The 27,776-nt window shown below is 36.7% G+C and overlaps 1 protein-coding gene across 11 annotated transcripts in view; it reads left to right on the forward strand.

Annotated features, from left to right (window-relative positions):
* The window catches only part of MEF2C (myocyte enhancer factor 2C), a 137,238-nt gene that overhangs the window by 67,414 nt on the left and 42,048 nt on the right, over positions 1 to 27,776 (forward strand). For all 11 annotated transcript variants that reach the window (XM_046905690.1, XM_025144791.3, XM_025144794.3 and 8 more), the window contains one exon: positions 4,737 to 4,940. In XM_046905690.1, coding sequence (XP_046761646.1) covers positions 4,737 to 4,940 — 204 coding nt within the window. The remainder of the gene's footprint in view (positions 1 to 4,736; positions 4,941 to 27,776) is intronic.

The following is a 27,776-nucleotide window of genomic DNA, read 5'->3' on the forward strand; positions in this document are numbered from 1 at the left end:
GACTTTCAAAGTGTCTAAGATATCAGAAGAAGGACTAGAAGGTCTTGAATTAAAATAAACATATAAATAAAGTGTCCTCAAGACTATAGTCATTAAATGGAAGTGTTTGTGACTGGTTCTTTTTCTCCACTGATACATTAGCATGTATAGGATCTTCTCTTGCTGAAGGTTTAGACAAATAAACACTGTAGCCTGTGAGTACTACTACTGCTACTACCATTTAGTCTAAAAGTACCTGGACTGAAAAATGAGATGGACTCATTCACATGTGGACATATGCACCCATATCTGAATTTATATTTCAGCACATTTATGAATTAATTCTAATGATTAAATATGTATATATATATATCTTCCAGTGCCTATAGTTTTATTAATTTTCTTTTACTAGGGATTAAAGAAAAAATTCTGACTCTGGGTCAAATTATTGACAAAATGTAACATAGCACAGTGTGTGCTCATGTAGCCGTGGATTCAGGCTGTCTACAAATCCGTTCACAGACACTGCAGTGACTAGTCCATGAAACATCCATCAGAAGACTCTTGCAGCTTTATGCTTGAAGAGCTAGTTGAGAGGTGTTTCCATGGTACTGAAGAAGAGCCAGAGTTGAAGTGGAAAAATGTCCTTTTAACAATCCTCTTTTGTCAATGCCTACCTTTTAGCACATACTGTAGTTCTCATCGTTAGCCAGAATTTAATCCAAAATGCATTAAAAGCTTACATTGATTTATATCAAGGAAGTTCAAAGTTTGGTTCATCACATTTTTTTTTTCAATTTTCCCAATACTTAAAATCAGTATTTAATTTGCTCACAGTGTTTAAAGTCACCAGCTTTTATTCTTCTTTGCCCACAAAAATGCTGCAGAATTTAGTAACACTACTCCTGCTTTGAGGACAGTTTTAATTTTTTTTATAAATGACCCTTAAATAAGAAAGTAAACTATTACTTCACTATGTGAAGACAACTAGTAGTAGCAAATTAGCTTTTTTCCTAAGGGTTGGAAAGGTTGTTTTGTGCAGGGTTGGAATTCATGGGGTTTTTTGTTACGTTGCAGAGGGTAATGTGGTACACTCTACACCCTGCTGTTTCTGCAATACATCTACAACTATGCTTTAAAAAGCCTCATAAAAGTATTTAAAAATGGTATCACAGTTTCGAATCTTTTGTTTTATATATATGTACTAAAAAAAGGTTTTAAAAAGTTGAATGCTGTTCTCTTATCTGTTCCACTTCCTCCCTCCACTCTGTATTCTTTCCCATTTGTTCTTATACTACCATTATAAGATATAGTAGCCCAAAAAAAGAGGACTTCATACATAGCCTGTCCTTCTCCTAAAAAGCAGAAAAACTGTAAACTGAAAAAGACCTGCAGACTATCAGTGGTTGAGACAGCAGGCATAATTAGCCATATCTTAAAATTCGTGAGAAAGAATGCTAAAGTGATTGGATTCTTTCCACTGAAAAAATAAAAAAGTTAAGTATTGAGCAAATACTGTCAAAATGCATGCTGTTTTATTATTACTATTATTGTTGTTGTTGTTTTGTTTCTTTTTGTTGTTGTTTTGTTTTTTGGTTGTTTTTTTTGTTTTTGTTTTTTTTTAGTATACTTTTTTAAAATATGTTGAAGAATTGCCTTACTGGATGTGTGTTTACTTTCAGTGTCACTAGTGCACTTAATGTCAAATGACAAAATGACACTAATGATATACGATACCATCATGACTGTGAATTTTCAATGCAGCATAGAATAGTTAAGTGACTGTGTGACCACTTGTGCTCTTGGTACTTTAGCTGCAGTGAGTCAGAAGCTTATGTCATGTGAATTGTGTCTGTCTTATTCATTCTCAGTGCTGAGTCAAAGTAAATTTCGTAAATGCAGGCAGACCATCTTAGGAGCAGATTTCACACTACCTTCTACCTAGACACAAAAAAAAAAAAAAAAATTCTAAATGCTTTAAATATGTTTTACTATTTTTTTACCACTTTGCAAAGTTTTTACAATACCGGAACATTATCTGTTTTTTACCTTGGACAATGTTTATTTGATACTATTAGGTTGGATGAGTACGGTTAACATAGCTGATGGTTAACAAACTGAGACCAAAAGACCAAAATTAAGTAATAAGGTAACTGTCTGCTTCTACTCCTCACCAAAACACTGTAGAAGTATATTCATCTTCCTTGTGTAGCTGCCCAGAAAAGAGTATGCAAAAAGATCAGTTGTTTCTAAACAGCTTGAGGAATATTCTTAATCTTCCCTGAAGCTACTGACCTTCCATTATACATTTAAAAGTACGAGTTGAATCATACCAGAAACTGTTTCAATAGCATGGTAATTTCACATATATACATTTGTTGCATATATTTTTATATATATGTATAAATATGCAATAATGAATTGTATATTAAAAAAGTAAAATTGCAGATTACTGTAGAAACGTTGTAGATGCTGTTGTTTTTAGTGCATTTAGTTGCATAAATCATTCTCTAATAGATTTAGAAACTGTTACAAAGATCAGGGAGTTAATAGCAAATCAAATTCAGAGAAATCGAAAATATGTTTTAAAAAAATGAAGAAAAAAAAAGTAGTATCTAGCTAATCTCTTGTTCTTTCTTCAGTTTCCACAAAAAGGATCTCAAGCCAGTATTATTCTGGTGATAAGTATTATGAAATAAGTATGTGCTATGCAGCACAGCTGTGTGGTTACTCTAAATGTTCAGGAGACCTAACAGTAAACACAAACAGTGGCTTTAAAGATATTTGCTGGAGTGTTCTTTGATGGTGAGAAGCTGTAACATGCTAAATTCTGAGGTTTACGTGCAACAGAAACCATACTGTATAGAGACACTCCACCTACAGCACTGCGGTCAAAAAGTTGATTGAAAGGCATTTTAGTTGCAGAAAAATATGTTGAGTTTGTCCATTTTATTTTCCGTATGTTAGACTTCTGCAAAATTGTTAAATATATATCTATGTTTTTCAACAAATACATTGCCATCTTCTGTAATCAGAGAAAAATATTAAAAGAGTGTTTGAAAGACTAGTTTATTTTAAAGAATTTGAATGTAGTTTTGTTACCTATCACATTATTCATTCCCAAACTCAAAAGCCATTGAGACAGATGAGGTAGAACTTAAAATCAATTGCACATACTTGAGAAGAGGGCTGCGTAAAATGTGTTTATAAAATGATTGAATAATTGTACTTAATGGGAATGTATTTTTCTTAGTGGCTTTTTGACAGAGGCTAGAGAAATTGAAGTGACAATAAGAGGAGCGACATTCAGTATACATTTGGGAGAATAACTGTTCGTGGTGTTGGCACACAGCCCCCTCTTTTTGAGATGGACAGAAAATAGGGATTAGAAATACTTAAAGGTGACATTTTCCATGGCATGACCTAGTGGGATTTAAAGGTAGGCTGGGGTTACAGTTAGCATTAACCTGTATTAGGAGTTTGATGAGATAAAACAGCAGTCTTATGAACCACATATAGAGGAATCTTCTTTCCACAGCATTAAAGTGCAGAGGTACTACTGCTTGTGGTCATTAAGCAACAAGTATGGAATTAGGCAGACATAAACTTTGTTGAGTGCTTGTCCTTGCTATATCAAATACCTTTCCTACATGTTAAATTTGATTAGTAATAGGTTTAGTAAAACCTTATTTTATCTGAAAAAATAACGTTACCGAAAATTACTACAAAAGGGAAAATTACTAGGGAAAAGGGAACGTTCAAGAATTCTATCAGCTTAAACGCTAATGGACATTTTTATTGGAACTTGTAAGCTCAGTGCAGAAAAGAAGGGAAGGAAAGCATTTACGTATTTGTTGTGCAGAGTGTTTCTTAATCAAAACAGTCTCTGTGTAAAATTATAGTTAAGTACAAGTACAAATGCTTTTCGTACTACCTCGGCTTGCATGAGGTGTCAGGGCACAAGCTGACCTACTGGGAACAATAAGTCCATCTTTTCAAAATGTGACCCACAGTTCTTTATATTAAAAAATGCCAATTCATATTCCTCACCATCTACGTTGAAAAGGATATAAGATATGCTACATCCATGTGTATAGAAACAGGCCATATTTCAAAGATATTTTTTGCTGGCCAACTAGTGTTTTTATTTTATATTTCACATTTTTCACGTGAAAATGTAAGCATTAAATAAGATGTACTTAAATTTTTTTATGTTATGTTAGATATTTCCCCAAAACTATTTTGAATTGTCTGAGCAACGTATCTTTTTACACAATTTAAATTCTGTATGAAATAACTCCTTCTGCTGAAAAACTAGGAGTTGGTTGGAACTGATTTCAGTGAATTGCTATCAATAATAGAAATTTACTGCATGCATTCAAACTATTCGCTTTTGCAAATCTAAGCTGCAGTTTTAAGAAATTGATGGGAAAGGTGTATGCAGCACAGGGCATTCAAGGCATAACTATGTGAGTTAACAATTTACAGAGAAAGATGTAACACCAACACCATGTAGTGCTACTTGAAAATGTCTTATACCTTTTACCGGTACCTTGAGTATTGTACAGTGAGAATTAAATATATTTCCTCACTTACATAACAAACATATTCTATTTTGAAACTCTATTTGTATGTAGTTTCCTTCTAAACTTGCTTAATTCAAAGAGTACAGCAGACAGGTGTATTTCCAAAAAAAAAAAAGGACTGCAAAGCCCAACTTGGGCATTTTTTACAGCCCTTTTTTGCTTTTCTTCCAGGTGACATTTACGAAGAGGAAATTTGGGTTAATGAAGAAGGCTTATGAGCTGAGTGTTCTGTGTGACTGCGAGATTGCTCTAATAATCTTCAACAGCACCAACAAACTGTTCCAGTATGCCAGCACGGATATGGACAAAGTGTTGCTGAAGTATACTGAGTATAATGAGCCGCATGAGAGTCGAACGAATTCAGATATTGTTGAGGTAAGATTTTGTGTTCTGTGAGTCAGACAGGCCCAATCAAACTTTCAAGAGGGTCATAGAATGGTCCTGGGAGGTGATCTAGCAGCAAGAGAGCAGAACGCGGATGGAGGCATGTTGCTGGGGGAGCTGAAGACAATGTGTGATGTGCAGGAGAGCAGCAGAGACTTGAGGGATGCTATTTATTCTGTGAGCTGTGTTACCCTGCTGAGTCTGAAATGCTCAGCAAATGCTCCTGTGATGGTGTCGCCAGCTCTCAGTTGTCCAGCTTTCTGTCCTGCTTTGCCTCTTGAGTCCTCTCCATGCCTTTACCACCACCTCCGTGCTGAAACTCCTTGTCTCATGGCTGCTCCCAGTGATATGCCCCCTGGAAAGCACTGCATGCACTGTCTCCTCACTCCAAAAGTTAGAATATCCTCCAGCCAGAAGGAGCTGAAAAAATACACTCTAAAAGACATGTGAGAAAGATTTAAACTAGTGCTGTAAGGCATTCAGGTGACATTTTTAGAATTTTTGCTTATCTACAGAATTGGGAGGGTTTCCAGAATGCAAAAAAAAGTTTACTTGTGAGTTATATTGCTTCAGCTCTCTCTCATACAAAATGCTGTTACCATAATATAATGATAATAATATCAAAGAAATACCATCAGAATGATGGAGACACCTTATAATTACATTTTAAAAAATTGAACTAGGCAGGGCAGGTTGTGTCTACCATTACTGGTAATTATTCATTAAAATTCAAGTTTTTTCAATGTTAAGCTCTAATATTTACAGAAAAATCAGTTTAATATCTAATCACATAAAGATTCAAACCATCCAACATAAATCTAGCTTTCAGCTTTTTTTTTTTTTTTTTTTTTTTTTTTTTTTTTTTTTTTTTTGGTAATAGCAAAACATTCAGAGTAATATCTGAAGAATGGCTTATGTGTCTTATACAAGTCCTTCTATCAGAGCACCTAAGTGACTATTAGAAGGATGTGGTCTTGTCCTGAAAACCAATAAAACTTTGATCATGCTATTGACTACCTTAGCCTACACACTTAAATTACTTCAGATGATTTTAAAGGTGTTAGTTTGCAATTCTTAAATAATCCGGATGCTGTTGAAAATGAGACTTTCGTAATTGGCACCTACATTATTCATGTATTTGTGATTAGCAGTGGAAGAAAGAATGTGTGTAGGTTACATATAAACTGTTTAAATTGAGATGGCATACAGCATGATAGGCATCATTACATTTGTTGCAAGATGTCACAGTCCAGCATAATAGATCAGCAAAGATTACAGTAATCTACGCCACTTTTCAGTCTATCCTTAAACCAACATATAGGATTGTACTGTTCTGCTGCTTCACAGATTTTCTCCTGTGTTAGGGGAAGATCAGGTTCAGACAATGGAAAAGAAATAATAATTATTTGAATTAGGACTAAGAAGAAATTATATAATTTCTTCCTCATCTCCATCATCTCTTTTCCTCTCTTACTTCAAACCTCCTACGTAGACATGAAGCCTTTCCTGTCACCCAGCACTGGTTGGCTCATGTCCTGTTCAGCAGAATTCAAGATCTGTCCCCAAAATAATTCCCTGTCCTCTTTTAGTGGCAGAAATCCAGATTATTCTTAGCAGGAAAAGTTTCCTGTGTTATCTTTACTTCTTCCTCCTGGATTTCTGGTGGGAATGGGTGAGTAAGCCACTTGCTAGAGACTTATTACTTGTTTGCAATGAATGAAATGGCCACAAGGACTGTGTTTTTTCAAGGAACTGGGGTGAAAATATAAAATTTAAAGTAATGTCTATTCTATTATAGCTTTGAAATTTTCAAGGAACACTTTTGGCACCTACCAAATCCCTTTCCTCCATGAATAGTGATTCAGTTTGTATCGGTTTATGGGCACTTTTTCATACCAGTGCATAATTTTCTGACAACATTCAAAATTCTGTTAGTATCCCTTTTCACTGCTCTGAAAGCGGCCAAATGAAAGTACGTATCTGAAATAAACATTCTTTTATTTCAGTAGTCTAGCAATGAAGTGCATTTTTATGGTCTTTTTTCCATTTGTTTTGTCAGCTCTGAATTAAGTCATTTGACTGCTTTGCTTTTATGGTTTTTGGTGTTCTATCTGCAATGCAAAATGCATAAGCCACACCAAGGCCAAGATCAAAGGAATTCTTGTGCAGGCAGAAGTTTAGAATAAAGCCCCACATTACCGTGCCTTGATAATTAACAATATCGGTTACCAATAATGCAATGGAGGACCAGAAATATGCAGTATGAGAAATTACTTGATTTGGTGTAGTTTGGATATTTTTAGATACAGGATATGAATCTGCCACATATTTAAATATATAAATTGAACAGTTAAAGTATCTGCATTACACATATTTTTCTTGTATGTAGTCAATTTTTTTAACTTTGTGAAAGCTAGATTTCACACTTACAATTTTTTGATCTTGTCCTTCTGGAGCAATAAGAAACTTCTGAGAATCAGGCAGTATTATTAAATCTCATCATTTTTAATTAAATGATTGTTCAACACCTACATTTCAATGGAAAAATAAAGGGCATAACTGTGCTCTTAGGTTTCTGCATAGATTTAATGATTTTTTTTTTTTAAGTAGACTTTTGGAAATTTGAATTTTTGAAATTTGAAAAAATCTTTAATTGAATTTCTATTCACTTTTGGCATAATTAACCACTTAGCTAATTTCCCACTTACAGCACAACTATGCTATCAGTAATTATGGTATCTTTTAATACTTCTCATAGTCCAAATCAAGAAATTTGGTCCTACTCAGCGTACAGCTATATAATCTGATAACTGGTGTGACGTAAAATGGAGAAAGAGAGAAGAGAGTATTCTAAAATTCACTGAGTTATGTGTAATTTTTTAATGCTTGTTTTTTTTTTTTTTTTATGTTTGTACTTCCCTTACGCATGTAACAATTTCATTTTTAAGCAATATGTATGTAATTGAGATAGTCTTTTGCAGTTCCCTCATTCGAAAAGGATTTTATTAATGTGCAATTTGGTGTATCTGAGTTCTTCATCTACAAATTATCTACAAGCTGAATGTGTATCAGTTATTACCCAGTAAATATACTTACAATTTCCACTGGTTACTAAAAATTAATTCACACTTGAAGGAGAAAAGATTTGCATTCAGCATGCAAGTTTGTCCATTTTAAGCAACAGTGACAACTACTGCAAGTCTCATTGAAATTTGTGTGGCAGTTTTATGATACGCATTAGTTCTGCAAAAAAAAGGATTCATTTTGAGACTTCTGTTTAGAGTTAACTGGATTCCTAAAACTGAAACTTTAATGTCCTCACCCACCAAACCACTCACGCCACAGACTTTCATTCAATTTTCCTTCAGTTAAAAGCTGTGTGCTGATGGCTGGATATAGTAACTTCAAGAAACAGCAGAGTCTGTGTTGAGTTGTTGTACCTGTGTATGCTGAGAAGGAAAGAAGATTTTTAATCATTACAAGAATCCTGAGGCAATTATCGCACATTTTTTTGGTTCAGTAGTTTTTTTTACAAATAGTTACAATCTTTCCTTAGAAGTTTGTCAATACCTCCAGCTCATATCTGCTTTAACAGAAAACAAAATTACCTTGTAGGTCTGTCATTTAACATCAGCACAATTGTACAGACAAGGATTTCCTTTTAGCAATGAGGAAATGGAGAACAAGAGTGTCAGCTTTACAACTAACAAGTACATGCATTATGCATTTTTTGTGCTTTTTTAATGTGAGGCCATATCATCTCCTTGCTTCCATAAAATAAAAATGTAGTACAACTTACTTCAGTGGCATTTCTTTGTCACTTTGCAATCAGTAAGAATAGAATGTGATGCCAAAGGACTGTAAGCCCACCACTTAAGAGCTCAGAAAAGACATCCCTCTTTGATTGGAGGAGCGTACTTTGAGTATAAATACAGAAAAGTGTTTTGCATATTGGCAGCAAATATAATTACAGTGTTAGCCATGCTACAGAAATCTACTGTTGCTCTTCAACTAAGCCACCAGTCTGCTGATTTAAGGTGAAATTTTCTGTCTGTTTTATCTCACTGTCCCTGTTTCTTTGTCACTTTCACGTCAAATTGCCAGCTCAGTTTTAGCAGATCTCTAGTGAGCCTTCTTTTTGATTCTGTTTTTCAGACACCAAGTCTAATATTCTGATCCTTACTCGACATGCACATAAATCATCTCTCCACAACTCACTAACTGCTCCACCTTTCAGCTCTTCTTAGGCCCCTGTTACATCAGTTTCTTTGACCCTCCTGCTTTTATTGTCCCATTTCTCCAGCTGGCTCCCATTCCCCTGCTGATTCAGTGGTCGCTGCATTTAATTCAAGTTCTCCTACTAGGTCAGCCCTTTCAAATTCATCCCATTAACCATATCTTCCATTTTCTGTCACACATACATCCACCTCCACACTTCCCCTCTGCTTTACCACTGATCACTGGTAAAGAGAAAAGAGGAACAACACAAACTCCTTCCATTTTTCTCTTTTCTGTCTGACCTTCAGTTATCAATTCTGATCACCTGCCAGATCATCTCTGAATTTTGTAAAGATCATACCTTAAAACTCTCCTGCTTTGTGCCTTTGTCTCTTTCTTTCACAGTTATCTATTTTAAACTAATCCTTCATTTCTCTTTTTTCTTCTTTCTAAATCATTTTTACACACAGAAGGAATACAAGCTCCCGTGCAAACACTTACACATAGTAAGAACTCAGCTCCTACAATATGGTGTCATATCCTTTTTCTTCAACAAGACCTTATAATAATTTGGCTTCTCAGCTGTACATTATCCTACACTTGTTTTGGTTTGGGTTTTTTGGTATTATTTGTTTTTGTGTGTGTGTGATTTTTGTTGTTTGGGGTTTTTTTCCCACTGAATACTTAGAAGCATAGCATACCCTTTCAGCCCCTTTCTCACTCACCCTCACAAAATTTACAACCCTACTTCAAACACAGTCACTGTTTGAGGAACAGTTTTAAGAACAGTCACAAAATAAGGTGATGATTATATTGTAACAAGATTCTCCATGTAAAATATATTAATCACATTTCAGTGAAAAAATGAGCACCTTTTGGCCAGTTCTGAGGGTCTCCTCACCTTCAACTCATCCTTGCTTTCATATTTCTTAACTTCGTGCCAGTTGCTGTGCCATGCATAATTTTTTTTCTGTCATCCTGTGCCTACTAGTGTAGATAAATGCTTCTGTCCTCTTCCTGTTGTCTCAGCAGCTGTTCCTTCAGTATGCATGATAGAAATCACATTACATTCAATGCCCCACCATCCTTTTCTCACTGTAATTGGGTAAATTTGGAGAAACTCACGTAGGATGAACTCATAATGATAGTGAAGACTATGTCAAGAATTAGCCTGAGCTGCCATAGGAGACTTTAATTAGCCTAGGGCTGTTCTGTTGTTGTTGCTAGTTAACTAGGAGGGAAACAAAGGGTAGTTCTAATTCGCAAGCAGAAATCACATTTTTAAATAATTCAAGAATTATAGATTCTTTCTTAAGGAATCTAGCATTGTCTTTTCAGTGTGTTTTCCATATGGTGACACATCTTCATTGCACTACTGCCTGATGCTGAATTGACCTTTTGCAAAGATCACACCTTCCCCAGTGTACTCCTGCATTTGGTGAGGGAGAATGAAACGAATGCAGCAAGAGAGCCTAGTGCCAAATGCAATGGCGTTTTCTACATAGGAAAGTACTGAACTGCTAGACACATGAAATTCTACCTGCAGATTGTACATCTTGTTAGTTTTACAACACAAAGAGACATCTTTACATGCCTCATTGTTAAGATATTAGGAAACAAAGTAATACAAAGCCATGTAGATTTAGAGTAGACATTAGGAAGAAATTCCTTACTGTGAGGGTGATGAGACACTGGAACAGGTTGCCCAGAGAAGTTGTGGATGCCCCTTCCCTGGAAGCATCCAAGGCCAGGCTGGATGGGGCTGTGAGCAACCTGGTCCTTGCCTATGTTGGTCCCTGCCTATATCAGGGGGGCTAGAACCAGGTGATCTTAAAGGTCTCTTCCAAACCAAACCATTCTATGATTCTATTCTATGATTCTGTGTAGAGTGGTGGAATTCATAATATTGCTTGTGTCTGTGTGTTTGTTACTGCTTACTAAGAAAACACCTTGCTCTAAAAAATGCATAATGAAAACACAAAACTAATCATAGAATCATTGAATCATAGTATAGGATCATAGAATCATGTAGGTTGGGAAAGGCCTCTAAGATCATCTAGTCCACCTACCACTAATACTGCCCACTAAACCATGTCCTTTAGCACCACATCTACATGCATTTCCAAAGCTTTGTAGAAGAACTAGTTTAAATTGAGAATCTGATAGACATTTAGCATGACCAACAGCAGAGTGGTAAGATGCATGAAATACTGCTGAATTTCTGATACGTCTCCTTGAAACTTAGTACATCTTTAGCACATCAGAAGTTTGGAATAGATGAAGTAGGCATTCAGGCAGCAAAAAGTGCATGTATGAGACAGGCTGTATGGGCAGAATATTGTGCCTGAGAGGAATGCCACAGTCCTGTTTTGCTCTTGGGTTTACTGCACGTTAACCCATCAGTTCTTACAGGTGTGCTATGGGTTCTGCAGCACATGTAGGATTAGTCACTTGGTGGGGAAGTTCTGAATGAAATGAAGGGGAAAAAATTCATTCTGTCAATTATTTCTAAAGGTCACAGAGCTAATGAGTAGCTAGGAGGTTAATTAGATTCTGAAAGCCTCTCCATATCAATTAAGACTCTTATCTTTATATTTGTAGTAAATAAGCCCATATAGCTCTCTAAGTGTGCTCCTTTGAGGATAAGCAAGGCAACTACTGGATTTTGTTTAATTTAATAAGAGTATTTGCTTCTCCTGGCATCATAGCATTATACTGCATATAAACAAGCTGTGAAATACACATCAAGTCAGTTCTTAAGCTGTTGAAATCGGTGGAATTATTTCAGCTACCATGGGCTGAAGATTTGGGGCATTTTAGAAAGTAAACTTGTATGTAAGAAAGGTTATTCAGGGTGATCTAAAGACAGTGCAGACTATTGGATACTGCCCTGGACCAGGACTCATGAGACTTACATTTTATTAATAGCTTTGCCAAATACTGTTGTATGACCTTGGACGAGTCGCATTTCCTCCTAATGCTTCAGTTTCCCTATCTGTAAAATGGGAATAGCGTTATTGATTTCCTTTGTAAATTGGTTGAAGACCAGCTTGCTAAAAAAGAACAGCTAATATTACCAGTTTCGACAGGCCAGTATATGATTGGACTGGGTCAACTGGCCAAAGAATTTCATTTAAATGATGATTTAGGCCTTTTAGGTATTTGTTTCTCATTTCATTTTTAGTAAACGTGAGCCAAACCATTATTGCTAACCAGATGTATGACAAAATCATGGAATGGGCTTTAAGAGGATGGGCTTTACAATATTTATTTATTTATTTATTTATTTTATATTCCTTTAGTCTTTCACTGCTTGCCTTTTCAGTTTCAAGTCTTTGGACAATGTGTTTGTAATCTATAATTCCCACATTAGCTTTTTTTTCTGTATTTTTTGCTATTCAAGGAAAGTGCAAAAAGGTCATGAAGAGGAAAATGTACTGTTTTCAAAAATGCTAAAAAACATCCTCTCCACTTTATCAATCCTAATTTCATTTTTTCAAGCAAATAATTGAGAAATGAATCTTTAAAATCTGATATTCTTACCTAATCCCATTACTCCATCAATTTGGACCTTTATATAAGCTTCTACAACATCACAAGAAAAATTTCAAAGCAGGATAATTGTGCAAGTCAGTTCTTTTCTGTCCAAATTAGTCCCTCTACTACGTTCAATAAATAGCAGTTTTTCCTTCTCTCTTATGCATATGAGATTTTTGATTCTTTCTGTCCTCAATCTATTATATTTATTTCAAAATAAAAGGTCAAGTGTAGATATTGCTTTTATTTTATTTTGAATATACCTAAAATTAGTTCAGTAAGTGAAAAATGCAGCTAAGAGAATGAGTTGCCTTTTCTTTGTTTTTCCCTCTTTATCTCTGTCTTTCTCAAAAAGGCTAGCTTTCCACCATGATTTATTTGCAACAAGGTTTTAGTTGGCATGAAACATATTTTTTAATCCTAATAGATGTCAAATGAAAGTGAAGTAGTTCACTTGATTAACTTGCTTTTCCATAATTAGAAGTAGAGTGTAGGGATAGAGAGGAGTGGATGCAAATAGAGGAACCTCCTTATTGAGGATCAGTCGTCACTGGTCAGATCCTCTATATGTTATTTCGCTTTTATACTTACGTTCTTAATAATCGCTTTAAAAAATATTTCAGTATTTTAGGAAATGTTTTGGCTGGATTTTTGTAAAAATGATGGCATTGCAAAGATGAAAAATATAGGTAGAATATACATGTGTTTCAAACTCTTTTCACAATTCCTTTCTTTGTCAAACTGGGAACATAAATCTGTGTGTCTGAGAGCTCAGTCTATTTCACAGATGACTGTTTCTTTCTCCAAAACATGATATATCTGGCCGAGAAACTGGAAAAATCTTACATGTCTGTGTAACATTCTTATAACTTAATAGCTCCAAAGTTTTATCCCAATCTAGTCATTGGAGAACGTTCTTTGTTTTTGTAGTCACTGTTTCACATAGTAACATCTTGTTGTACTTTGGTCTGTTTGCCAGAGGGTAGGTTTATTTTTAAATCCCTGAACTCTGAATTTTCTTTATTTTTCCAAGATTGGAAGCAGCTGAAACGCCTGGAGTTACAGGTTGAAGGGCTTGCTTCACAATGTGAGATGGGAAGCCTCATCCCCTCCCCCTTTTGTGTTTTTCTTTTTTCAGATTTTTCCTGACAAATGTCTCTTAACTGATATTCATCTAAAAATAGAAAACTGCCTAACTAAAAATAGCTTGGCTCTCAGTCTTGCCAAGGAAAATGGAGAGGAATATGTGTGGAATAGAAGGCTGAGTAATCCAGCTCTATTCATTCACAGATCCCTTTGAGAATGCAGGCGATGATAAAGTGCCCTCAAAAAACCACAGGCCTGACTTGCTCTCTTCAGACTCTTAGGTGCCAATAAACATTTTAGCCCAAGGATATATATATATATATATTTAATTTTTTTTTCTCATAGATCATAAATACTTTCTGAAAGACAAGGCTTTGTTTCACAGAAGCTGACTTACTGTCATAAATAGCTGACTTTCCTAAGGTCCTTTTTTTTTTTTTTTTTTTACTTTCCACATGTTTTTTAATTTATTTTCAGACGAGCAAAGACTGCAATGTTCTGTCAAAAAGTACCATGAAATGTCACATATCTAGTCCAAATGAATGAAAAATAAATACTTTTCATTCATTTCATACTTTGGATCATACCCTCAAAAGTTCACTTATTGCTAAAGAGAAGTTTATTACTATGATTCTGAGCAGTAAAAGTGAGTGAGTAGACAGATGGCTAATTTCACTCAGAAATCAGTTTGGTGGCCTGGTACTTCTTGTAATACACGAGTTAAAGCTGTTATTTGTAATTCTTCATGTATCCAAAACTCGGGTTTATGCAGGGGGGTATAAGAGATGCAAATGGCAAGGGGAAGAATCCAATTAACTTAAAAATAAGCCTGTTGAGAACAGGCAGAACATTTTCATTTGGAAAGCTGTCACATCAGAGAAAGCCAATGTCATTTTGGGCTGCAAAGGTTCTGTACCACCATTATGAGATATCACATGAGGTATCAGCTATACTCACAGCAGAAAAGACACCAGGAAAGGCAGAGCATGTTATTTAAAGCTGCAATATTTGTTGTTAGTCTGTATGGAGTTTTTGTTGTGGGTTTTTTTAGTTTTATGTTGTTGTATTTTTTTTTTAATCTTAGTAACCTGGTCAAACACAGCAACAGGGTGTGGAAATGTCAGTACAGTTCACAGGGTTATTTGGGCCTGAGTATTGTTTTGTTCAGTTCCTGTAATGCTGCTTGTGATAAGACTCTGGAGACAAAGGACGATAATTGATGGAAGGGGACTTAAATCACTCCAAAAAGAATCAAGGTCCTTGTATTTGGGTACATGGACTCTTCTGTCTCCTTCCTCTTTGTAAAGCATTTTTGTCTTCTTGCATGTTGGCCCCCTACTGCTCTTTGTAATGGAGGCAGACCACAAGTGATTCCTTTATGCAGTACACAGGGTGTAATTGTGTCTGTGTGGTGTATTAATAATTACTGAGGCTGAATTCCTGTATTGTATCTTCACTGCAAGTTTGGAAAAATAGGGCACACTACCCTACACTGCCATTTTCAACCCAGATAGTGAGCTACTTATTGCTGTGTTCCAGAGACAAAAGCTTTTGTGAGCAAACCCATTTTTCATTTTCAAGACATCCCTGCTTTGAAAGGTAAATACAAAATGCGGTTATTTACCTGGATTCTGCACAGTAACATAATCAGAAGTGTTGTAATACCATGTCTTCTGTTTCCTCACAACTGTCTTCAGCACAGAAAACTGGATTTGCCCTCCTGTCCCCACAGACTTTTTGTTTTATTGGACTCCCATAAGCTGTCAGCTGTTCCCATCAAACCACAGTTGAAGATTGTGCAGGCTGAGTTTCCTGCAGAATCAGCAAGTGGCGCACAGTTTTTTACATGCTTACAATGAATAAAGGTTTTTCTTTAGTGTACAAATGTTCCCAGATGCTGTCCCTTAGCTGCTGCTCACAACTCCTTTTATTAGCTAAAAGGAATCTTACATTAGCAAAAGCCAAGGAACCCTGACGTGTAAATTCCACTGATCAGGTATGTTTACACCCCTGACTTAAAGTCTAGTGTCGTCAATGGGAACCTTCTGGCAAACTTCAAAATCATCTGGTTACAATTTCTGCAGACAGCGATTTCTGCACATTCTATCACCTTTTGCAGTAAGTAATAGTATAATAGCTCTTCTTTCTACAAACATTTATAGAGGTCCTGAATGCTCCAGTAAGAATGCGCAGTGTTGTGGCTTTATTTTTGAAGCAGTTTTCCTATCAGTAAAGGTGACAGAATTGGGACCTAAATAGTTCATACACCGAGTAGCATTCATGTGTCTATATGGAGAAATAAGTGTGCAGTAAATATGCTTCCATGCCACAAAGTTAGCAATAGGCAAGCCCCTTCTTGAGTAGCAAAGGCACTGTGCAGGAGGTACTCTGTGAAGAAACACCAGAGAGAATGGGGATACAAAAAAATCCAGCTTTGTGCCTACTCTACCTCACCTTCCAGAAAGCAGGCATTTTAAAAGCTCTGCTTACCTTATCCTTCCATGCTGCATGAAGAAACTTCCTCCATGTTTCTTCTCCCCGGGACTGCAAGCAGGTAACTGTTCTTGAGATGCCTTCCCGCTGTTTTCACAGCTCTAGCAAAAGTTCTGTTAAACTTCAAAATATGCTGACTTTTCTCCCTTCGTTACAGTAAGAACATCATAGAAATTAATTATTTATTTGTGTACTATAAAATTTGCATTTGTTCTTATGTATTATGTAGCTAATATTGATTGGGCTCCATTTGTCCTGAATCCAAGGAGTCCTTATGTGTTTGTTTATATAAAAGACAATTGAAATTAATGTAAATTATCAAATTTGCAGGGCTATAAAACCTCAAACACTTACACTTTATTGTTTTGCGTTTTTAATACTCACAGGTCTAGTGGTCAGCTGTGAATTAATGTCCATAGGTCAGAACTGCTCTGCTTTCTGTAGTAGTTAAATCTTAAACGGCCATTGTTCCTCAAACAAATAGAATAGCATTTAAAACAGGGTTTCAATCAGCATCTTCTTTATGCTGTAGTTTACAAATTCACAACTTTACATTATTGTGTCTTCCTTACTTAATATTGCTGTGGGCACTTTTGCATACAGTTACCTGTTAATAAGGGAGTAAATACACTATTAAAAGAAGTTGCATAATCTGTGATCTAAACTTTAATTAACTGCATTAATGCTTTTATGTGATAGGGAGCGGCGTTAAAGAGAAAAAAAAATTGTGATACATTGAATAGGCTTGCATTAGAAAAAAAAAATCCCAAACCCATTATTTATATCATCCTGGGTGATCCATAGACAACTATAATTACATTTTATAGTGCACTGTTATAGAAATGTGCATGCACTTTACTTTGGGTTGTTAAAGTATACGTTTATTTCTTTGATCAAATGTTACAGCACACAGGTTGTTCAAAGAAAGCAAATTATAGAAGAGTCAGTAAGAGTATTTTAAACAACTCACAGCTGCTATAGATTGATTCAAAAGAGATCAAAATCTTGACAAAGAAGCAATTCCTAATGGAGCATATGTTGTTTAAAGTGTATTTAGCTTACTACAAAAGAATCATAGTTATAACATGACCAAACATAAAAACACATAATTTATTCTTTCACAGTTATAATCCAAGGCTTGGTTATTACATACTTCTAGCATGTTCAAACAATTATCAATAAAATAGAAGCTTTACACTTTTGTCTCCAGCAGCTGTAAATGTGCACTTTAGCATTTAATCTGTATTTTTGTAACCTACTGAAAAGAAGCTTTTCTTCTCAAAAGTAAATTTTTCTACAATCCATATATATTGTTTAACTCAAGGATAAAAAAAATATAATTATACTTCATTTTTTCCATCCTATATCTTAAAGAGTTTCACAGAAGTGACTAAACATAAGCTTTAAAATATGGCAACTAAGATCATTATCCAAAAGCATAACTTGAGGCATATGAACTTTGTGAGAGACCTTGTTATTTGGTATTGAAGGTACCTAGGGGCCTGTACTGTGCTCCCTTTGGACAAACCCAGTCTGGACCGAAATGGAAAGCTTTTTCCCCCCAGAAAATCCAGAAACTCTCCGTCCTCTACAAATGAGATATCCCTGGCAAGCATTTATTGAATGTCTGAATGCCCCATAGGTCTTCATGGGTGGAGGTGTCTGCAGCCCTGGGGAAGCAATGTTAACTTCTGATGAGGGGTAGGATTTCTGAAACTGTTTGCTTGGTCTGGATCAGTCACACACATCCTAGCCATCTGGTGCCAGGCTTGGATCCTGATCTGCAGTTCCAAGATCTTACTGTGCCCTGCATAGGAAGCCTCATATCCTAACAGTTTGAGTGCCACTTTGGAGGTCAGGTGCCTAAATATCAAGTATTGCCAAACTCAGCTTTCTGTGTGCCTAAATCCTTTACTGGACCTGTTCCATAGCCCTTTCCTGTCGCAAGGCCATTTCTTGCAGCAAGGGAATTACAGTAGGGTGTGGACTGCTTTTTATGGCTTCAGTGTAAGCTCTTGGGCACACATCAAAGCAGTGCAGCTAAAAGAGAAGACTCCTTGTTGACCAGTTTTCTGTCCTGTCACTTTAAAAAATACTGATTTCCCAAATGAGCCTTAAGAAGGTCTGCTCTTATTTCTCTGTCCCTGGACATCTTCGTTTATAGCTTTCAAATATTGGCAGGTATAGGAGATTCTGTCTAATTGGCTTTGTCAGCTGAATGGTTGAACTATTTGGACCCTTGTAGATATCTACACTTGACCATTCTGAGTTGAGCAGCATAGGATCACAGAATCATAGAATCATAGAATTGATAGGTAGTAAGGAGCTTGTTTTCTACACTAAAACTCCCTTGATGGCAATACCCATGAGGGTTTCACGGCTGAAGCTGAGCAGGCTATTTATGCTATAGTCTGAATTTAGGTGAATCACTGAGTGCTCAAAACTTATAAAAATGTCCCTCTCGTGGAATAAATTTTTAATTCCCATCCCATTAAGGAGTCTGAGAGTTCCTCTGTACGGTCATTTTTATAGAAAAAAAATGTTTCCACCTCTTCTCTCACTGTCAGTGATGGAGCAAAATAGCTGACCAAACATTCTGCAACTAAGTTAAGCTTGTCCATGATCTCTGTGACCAATTCAGTAGCACAAATAAAAAACACATCCATTCCCACTACTGCTATTTTATTGCAGGGTTTTGTGATCTGGTATACCCCAGGCAGAAACAAGAATCCTGCCAAGCTTTGGAAACACTGTAAGAAGGCTTTGGCGTAGTTTATTTCAAAGTTTCATGTTGTTGAGAAACTGCATACAACCCTCAGGACTGTGAAAGTGCAGAGACTGTGAACAAAATTGTTCACTTCTGCAACATGTTTCTTGTATGCCTGTTTCTTTCACGCTAACTGGCCTCTTCCTGGAAAGGATCTTATAGCAGTCCTGGCTTTCACTGAAATTTTGTCCCTTCTGGATACTTCTTTGTCCTTTTTGCTGCTGTAAGTGCTATGTGAAAGTCTGGGCTTGTTGAAATCCGGCAGGATCTGCTTGCAGATTTTTGATTTTGGCATTTCTAAAGTAAGAGTCAAAGCCACACATATTTTTAGGTAAGTTCATCTTCAGTCTCGCCACAGTCTGATTTCTATGGTGCAATCAGCATTTAGTTGATTTTAAAATTCAAATATGAAGCAAATTTTAGAGTTGCTGCGGTATTCCTGTATCATTCCATGTGGAACTTTTTAACTCTCTTCTAAATCATTTTGTTACATTGTAAATGACCTGCAGAATTTAGGAAAGAGCTCTGGATGCTGTGGCAGCAAGCTAATGGCAGCAGATGACTTAGAAAATAGATAAAATAATGAAATAAGTAAGTAAGCTTGTGTTTCTTGCTGCAGTACTGTCAGTAGGAAATACTACTGCTCCATCTGTCAGGGCAGTGGAATCAGCCTATAGACACAGGCAGATATTACAGGTCTGTAATTGGCCCAGACATCCAGCATTCCTAAACTTCTGGACAGGTTGCTGTGAAGTCCATTCTGTGTGCAGAATAGAAGTGCAGAGAGCTGAAACTTGCATTCTCTGATATACAGGGTTCTTCTATGTATGCAAGCTAAGCATGTTGGAAAATAAAAGTGTTCACTTTGCCTGAAATCGACAAAGATTAATTTTTTTCTCAGGAACACAGTCCCCAAAACACTATCTGTGTCTATGTAGCAAAATACTGTAAAGTGATGAATCAGAAAGGAGATCAGTTCTTTAAAACAAACACATCCCTTAACATTGCTGTGGGGTTTCAATTCCCAACAAAAAAATTTTGATTCCCAATGGGAAATGCTTTCTTTCTTACATGTAGCTTGTTTTTTTGAGATGCTGACTGAGACTGCCTGAGGAAACAGCTGTGACAGTGTTAGTACCACTCAGTTGTTCACTGCCTTTCTCTGTTGGAGGTTACCAGCTCCTCAGCAGACTCAGAGGAGAGGAATGCATGCCCACCCTCAGCTGCTACACCTCCACCACTCGAGTATGGGGTGGGCAATCTCTGGTTGCAGGGCAGCACTGCAAGGGAACTGATCCTGCAGTGGTAGCAGCCACCAAAGCTGGTGTGCCGGAACCCTCAAAGAAGGTCTCACTTACACAGTACCAGTCATACACACGGCAGTGCTCTCCATTCCTACCTCTGTCAAGCCATGGAAGAAAGGAAACAGGCTGACATCTTGCTCTGTTTGTCCAGTTCTCCTGCAAAATGAATGGACTCCAGTAGAAACATCTTTTGTAGCCCACAGAATTCTCTGTGTGGGAGTAGGATATGATTAAAGGTTTGAAGATTTCAGAAGTAGTGCTTTGGCTAGCCAACATACCAATTCTTCCTTACAAAACTATAATTTTGTCCAAAAAAAGAAGTCCAATTTTACAATGAAAAGCCTTAACAGTTAAGATATGTTTAAGCTGCTTCTAGAGAAAGCTGAAATTTTCACAAAGATGCTCAGTTTCTGAATGAAGGTTTTTTCGTGTTGGTTTTGGGTTTGAGTATTTGGTGTTCTTTGTCTATTTTGCCCCCTCAGCCATGATTTTTCTAGTATCTCTGCAAACTTTGCTCTCATATCCACATTTCTGGTCAAAATCTTCTGACTTGGCTCTGGCTCTGCCACTCCTGCTTTCTCAAGCAGTGATAGTACTGGAAACTGCTGTGTTTCTCAAGTCTTTTTCCTTCACAGTGTGCTGAAAACCACTGTTGTAGTGTTAGTTTAATTTAGAGACTGCTCAACAAAGCTGCAGGATTGTGAGGTCTGTCTGACTACAGTAAATTTAGAGTCCTTTGTGAGCACACTGCAGTTAGCTTTTTTTTTTTTTTTAATGAATTTGTTCCTACAGCACCTCAATTACGCTGTTAGTTACAATCACGCATCTTTTTATAGTAGGAAAAAAAAAAAAAAGTGAATTAATAAACTCCATCCAGGAAGTTAGCGACAGAAATGGGAGCTAAACTTCAGAGTCTTGAGATGCGTGCAAGCAGTTTGACTGTTGGTAATCCTCTCTAAAGACATTTTGCCTCTTTTGCCTCCATGATGGCACAATTTGCAGTAATGGAAAGTTAGAGCTCAGTTGCCTTGAAAGCTTCCTGAATTCTCCAGAATCCATCTAAAATCTGACCACTTTTTGCTAAGTCTGTCATTTCTGATTCTTTTCTCTTGAGTTTACTTCTCTAAAGGGAAAAGCAGAGTGATAAGAGCAGCATGACTACACTTCCAAGAAACAAGGAGTTGCTAGAAGGACCACTTTCTGGGATAATCATGCAGTCTGGAAGTTTCATACAGCTTCTGACTGTACTGTCTCAATCCTTTTTTTTTTATAATGTAGATGGAATATCTTCAGCTTTCAAATTGAAAAATTGCTATCTGAATCTTGCTATTCCCGTAGGATTTTCCATGGGAAAACAGGTCCTCTTTCTTTCCTTACTAGCAGATGATACTTCGCTAAATAGAAAAAAATGCATATCATAGTCTAGATTTTAGCAACTGTTTAATGATAAATACAAGTTTCACAAATGTTTTTGGCAAATAATATATAGTCTCTTGGTCTCACGGAAAAAAAAAAAAAAAGCCCGACATCTTAAATCAAATACAAAATTCTGCATCAACTGAGTCATCTGTTTTCACAGTTAAAATCATGGGCCAATTTTTCCTCAGAAATGTACTCACTCTAAGCTTAGCAGATGTACTCACTCTAAGCTTAGCAGAGGGACTATCTTCCCTTTCTCCTTGGTGAAAACTTGACTTTATCAGCAGAACACTGAGTTGATGGTTATTGCTTTGTTGCTATTTAAGGCCTCCATCCTGCAAAGGAACAGAAGTCTAGAGTTTCAGAGATCTAACCTCTATTATAATTCACCATTTAAAAAAAAAAATATTGATTTAGGCATTTTTACCAATGGATGAAACAATTATGGTACTATAAAAATATAAGAGGTTTTTCTTTTGCCTTTAAAAGGAACAGCTATTCAGCAACATTCGCTCATTGTCATACTGGTATGTTTTTTGTTGTTTGGGTTTTTTTGTTTGTTTGTTTGTTTGTTTTTTGTTTTTTGTTTTTTGTTTTCTGTAATACCCTGCAATTTGATCTGCTGTAAAATAAATGTTCAAATTCTGGGAAGGATAAAAAACAAAACAAGCAACAACAACAACAAAAAAAGCCTTCTCTATTCAGAACATTGATACGTTCAAGCTTTATATGGGAGACCTCCAAAGAAAACCCAGGTGCTGAGGGAAGTGGTGTTCTTGCCGCAGTGGGTGGCATTTTCACTGCTGAGTCAGTACTGCCCCAGCTCAGTGCTGCTGGAGATGCTCTGTTTCATAAGAAATGGAAAATCAAAAGGTTGTGGTCATCAGAGCTTACCTGGCCTCATAATTAGGAATGAAGGTGTTTGCCCCATGGTCTGGGGAATATTCCTTGCCATGTAAATTATATCTTTTGTTACAGCTTTGTTTGTCAGATATATTTATCATTTTTTCTCCTGAAAACTTTGTTTCTTAGTCTAGCTGACACAACATGGCCATATATTCATCCCAAGATGGCTTCATTTTAATGATGTGTGAAGCAGTCCTTACACATACTAGCTCAGAATCTCCTTAGTATATTTTAGATTAAAATATATTTTAGATCAAAATACATATCAGAAGTATATTTTGTATCAGCTTACATACTTTTTGTAATAATTCTGGGACAAAATTTCTGTAAAATATTTGTTACTTTGTTTATCTCATTTCTCAAGTATTTTGAATATGGCATCTAGTATTAAATGTTCCCATTTATATCAAAGAAAAACACCGACTGCCTTTGAAATAGTTAATGGTTTCCACAGTTATTTATATTAAGCCCCACATCTTTAAAATACTGTGTATTTGGAGAGATAGTAACACTAATGTAACAGACTTGGTAACACCACTGTAGATCTAGAATAACTCAGCTGGTGTCTTTACAGCTGTTCCAGCCACAGATTTACACCAGTGTAAATGAGATCTGACTTCAGCCTTGTATTTGTATACATGTCTGACTAAATTAGACAGAAATGAAAATGTTGAGGGCAGAGCTCCATCTGGAAGAGATGGAGTCAGTGGAGAAGGATTATGGATAGACAAACATAAAAAGGAGGGGAAATAACAACCTGTTGATGATTACAGTGTTTATTTTTAAGTGGCCTCATATTCCCTAAAGAAGCTGAGATGATTCTGCTGAACTACTGTAGAGTTTATTTTTCCATTCATACTCTTTCTGAGTCTGGCAGCAAAACCTAGTGCAAATCAAATATGCTGTATCTCACCATGTCTTCTTCTATTTTGAATATGCTCAATGAAATTTAAGGAAAATCTGGCCACCTTCATACACTTAGACCATTTTGAGAACTGCATGAAAGACCTAATGTACTGATATCACGTTGTGGTCAAGGGGCACAGAACAAGTCAAAGATGCATCTGTTCTGGCTTTGGCCCATCTCTGCGTTCCCTGTATGCTTACAGGCTGGCAGCACTCCTCCCTGTGAACTACTGGAAGGAGACAGAATGCAGAAGTGTTGTCTTCATGGATTCATCCCACAAATACTGGTCTTTGTGAAACAGTTGGTGGCCCTGCTAAGGCCCAAGGCACACATGTATGTGCAGAGCAATGTGCAGGAAGAGTGTTGGCAAGAGCAGACTTAAACTTTCTGCCTAAATCTACAACTTCTTTATTTCCTCTAGCTGAACAGAAGGCCTGCGAAAGGCCTTGGGACACCCAGTCCAAGGTTATAGTCATAGGGCTGCTCAAGGAAGAGTGATAATCATTCCATCCTTAGGCACAAGTATCCTGAGAATACCTCCAGTCTAGCTAAATAATCTGCTGAGTTTGAGCATAAAGTACTAACAGCCAAGTCAATGGAAAGCGTTGTGTTTTTAACACAGCAGAGCTGCACACAAATTTAGTTTTTACTCTATACTCTAGTGAAACCACATTAGATAACAATGCAGTAAATTCTGACTACTGCTTAAGAGGATGTTATTTATTTACTTTTAAATAAGACTGATTTTTTTTTCTTGTTTAATCTTATATGTATGTAAGGATGGTTTTATCAGGTGTAGTCATAACTAGATTGGCATTACATTTATGCCACTAATCCCATCACTTCCAAATAATTTTGCACATTAAATTGTTGTTTAGGAAGTACTAGCCTTGTTCATAAAAGCACATCTCTTGTTTTACCTCTTCTGATCCAACAAACCAGCAGTGTTGGGCTGTTCCTGTACTGCATCACTGCCAGTGAAATCTAATTATGCTCAACTGCAAAAACTTGCAAAAAATCCTTCTAACTTTGAACAAGAAGATACTGAAACATGATACAGTAGCAGATGTGTATACATGTGTATAATACATGCATAAATACACATACAGGAATATTTGTGTACATACCTGTACAGAGTTCCTGTGTTCCTGCAGGCTCTGACCACACAGGGGCTGGAAGTGCAGCAGGAATATGGGTGAAAGTGCTGGGGCTGGGATCAGTGTTGGGCTGACAGGTGTGGATGGTGGAGATGTGTGGCATTGCTGCCTCAATGCATGCCCTCACCTGCCTCTGCCTGGACCCGTCTCTGCTGTCAAAGCCAGAGAAACATGATCTACTCCACTGAGGGTTAACACAAGAATCCTACCTCAGCTGCCTGCAGGATTTGTGGGGCCTTCAGACCATTTGTTCTGCGATGACGGATGAGGATAAGACCGAGGGATGAGGAAATATTCCTGCTTAGAGTCCCAGGAATTATTAGGAGTTCAGTTCTTTAAAAAAACAGTTTATGAATACAGCAATGGACAGAAATATTTTGCACACCCTCTGGAATAACTGTCAACAATAGTTATGTATGCTTCATTACATGCATTGACAGAAATTTCAATACAGATCTTTAATGCAGGTGTCATCATGTGATTTGTTTTTGTTTCTGAGGAGACTCAGGAAGATACAGGGTTAGATCAGTTGCTATGACGTCCCTGAATTTGACATGCCCATCTTCTGTCTGTACTTCTGTAAAGCCAGCATTGTCCTGTATAATTTAAATACTTGCACATCCTGGGTGTGGTTGAGCTATAAAGCTAGGTATTGTGCTTGGCTTCTTTTAGGGAGCAAGCCCCTGCCTTCCCACCATCTCCAACCTCCCCACCTCTCCATAGGGGTAGCCCAGGAGACAAGGTGTGCAATCTCATGTGGGTGCAGGAGATGCCCTGTAGAGGGACATGGAGCAATGTGAAAGCTGATAAACACACATACAGAGGGCTGTATGTCCCCCTGGCTCGGGCTGCACCAACTGCACATACTTCGAAGCTCCCTGGTACTCAAGTCACATGGGGTAGCTAGGGGAAAGAGTAGAAAACACCCCACTGTCCCAGCACTCTTTCAAAAGGCTGTTGATTAGCTTGATTTTGTACCTGTACTAATAATTATTGTGGAGGATATATGTCTTGTAATGCATCAAGAGCGTGAGTGGAAAAGAATAGGCTGAACTGTGTAAGCAGGTGGAAATCTCATATCGTGAGGATCTTGCAGTGTACACATATAGACATTCATAACACACTGGGTGATTATCCAAAAGCAAAGAGAAGCAGATGCTACTGGCAAAGGGTATCAGCATTGTTTGGTTTCACAAGAGGTGTGATTAGAGAAGGTACTTGAAGGAGGAGAGAATAATCACTTGGCATGCAAAAATGAGAGGCACATCCAAGCAGACGGTCGGTGTATTGTTGTGAAATACACATTTATGTGTATTCATTTCAAGAAGAAAGACGTGCAGAACCAGACAATGGAAATTTCTTTTCTTTGAAACTTAGGTGAAAATAAGATAGTAACAAAAAGGTTAACATGTGGTTCTAGAAGTTCAGCTGTTATATAAGCCCTGTAGCTTATTTCAAAAAAAAAAAAAAAAAAGGTATAAACCACAAAAGCATTTAATGATTTATACAAAAGAGGTAAGAAATGTTCCATTTTTCTCTTTTACTGGTATACATTTTTCTTTTTGTCTGAAGCTTGTTAGATAACGGTAAGTATAATAATGTTTTATCTAATTCTCCTAAACATGCAATTAAAGTGCATTAGTACCAGCATACTAGTTTATGTTCATTATTAAACGTAAAAATCTAAGAACTCCACATTAATGGAACATAAAATTTCAGATTTTAGTTACACAGAAGTCAGTGAATTCAGATGGATGGTTTCCATAGCAACCTATCTCTTCCTCCTTGTGTTTTTCATTCCACTAGAATCTTTCATTACTTGATTGCACCATACATTGTATAGTGCAATTTCATCATAAAATTTCATCATTATGTAACTGTGCAAGAGATGAGAGTGAAGGTTGCCTTCACTCTGCACTTGCTAACTTCGATGTTTCTATTGCACAGAGAGCAAACAGATGCTTAAATGAATCAGGCCCATGATTTAAATATTTCCTGCTCTTTAGAGGGTCTCCATAAATTTGGCTGGGTGCTTTGGCATGGCTATAAAGCAACTGAACACAATTGCATATGATTTCTTTATAATTGCTTATTGTCTGCCTTGCCACGTAGCTATGTGGCTCCAGTGAGCAAAACAGAGACCAAACCATTTTTCAGTTGTGGCTGGAAGATTTCGCCTATCAAGATACAGGAAGATGATAGTGGAAAATAGAGGGCAATTGTGGTTTTTGTCTCCTAACAGTTGAGTATAATATATCATGTTAAATCTTTGTGGATTCTCATGGTGTCTAGCAGGGTTATCAGTTAGAGATTCTTAAGATTCTTATGGTAACTCCTGAAAAACATGGCAGATATGGGAATTAGTAAAAGCAGAACTGTAATTCTTAATTTTTCTCCAGTGGAAATTTTTATTATGGACATAGATAAAGCCAACAAGGCAGTACTTCTCATAACATAAATCAAGATAATGATTAATCTTGCAATAGCTGCTTGGCTCTTTCATCCTCAGGTTATGTAAGTGTAACACATAGAGTGGACTGGTCAGAAGCTTTTGGGGACCTTATCAAGTGACCTAGTCTTTTACCTTTTGGAACTAATGTAAGCATTTCAAAGTCCAAATACCTGCTGCTTCTCAAGTCCCAGAGTGCTGTAGAGATTGGTTCCACAGTATACGAAACTACTAAAACTATGGAGAAAGGAGAAACTCCTCTACAAAGATAAACAAACTAAGAGAGAAGAAAAATAAAAAATAAGTTGAGTTTCTGGTCTTCTCCAGTCTTTATGTTAAAGAAAAACTAAAAGAAAAAGATAATCCTTCACAAACAAAGATTGGAGAATAATGAAAGGCTCTTTTCTCCTCAAAAGCTTTCAAATTGTGATGATTTCCATTGTCTTGATAAAATCAGACCCAGCTGATAGTGCCATATTTTCTTTTGTGCTTTTGTAGTGATGATAAATTTTGCATGAAATGAAAGTAAATAGTTGTTTATACTTCATTTTACAGCAACCAGTATGTCACTAAGTCAGCACTTA

This window comes from Gallus gallus, chromosome Z (genome assembly GCF_016699485.2).
Source record: "Gallus gallus isolate bGalGal1 chromosome Z, bGalGal1.mat.broiler.GRCg7b, whole genome shotgun sequence".
In the NCBI taxonomy this organism is placed as follows: domain Eukaryota; kingdom Metazoa; phylum Chordata; class Aves; order Galliformes; family Phasianidae; genus Gallus; species Gallus gallus.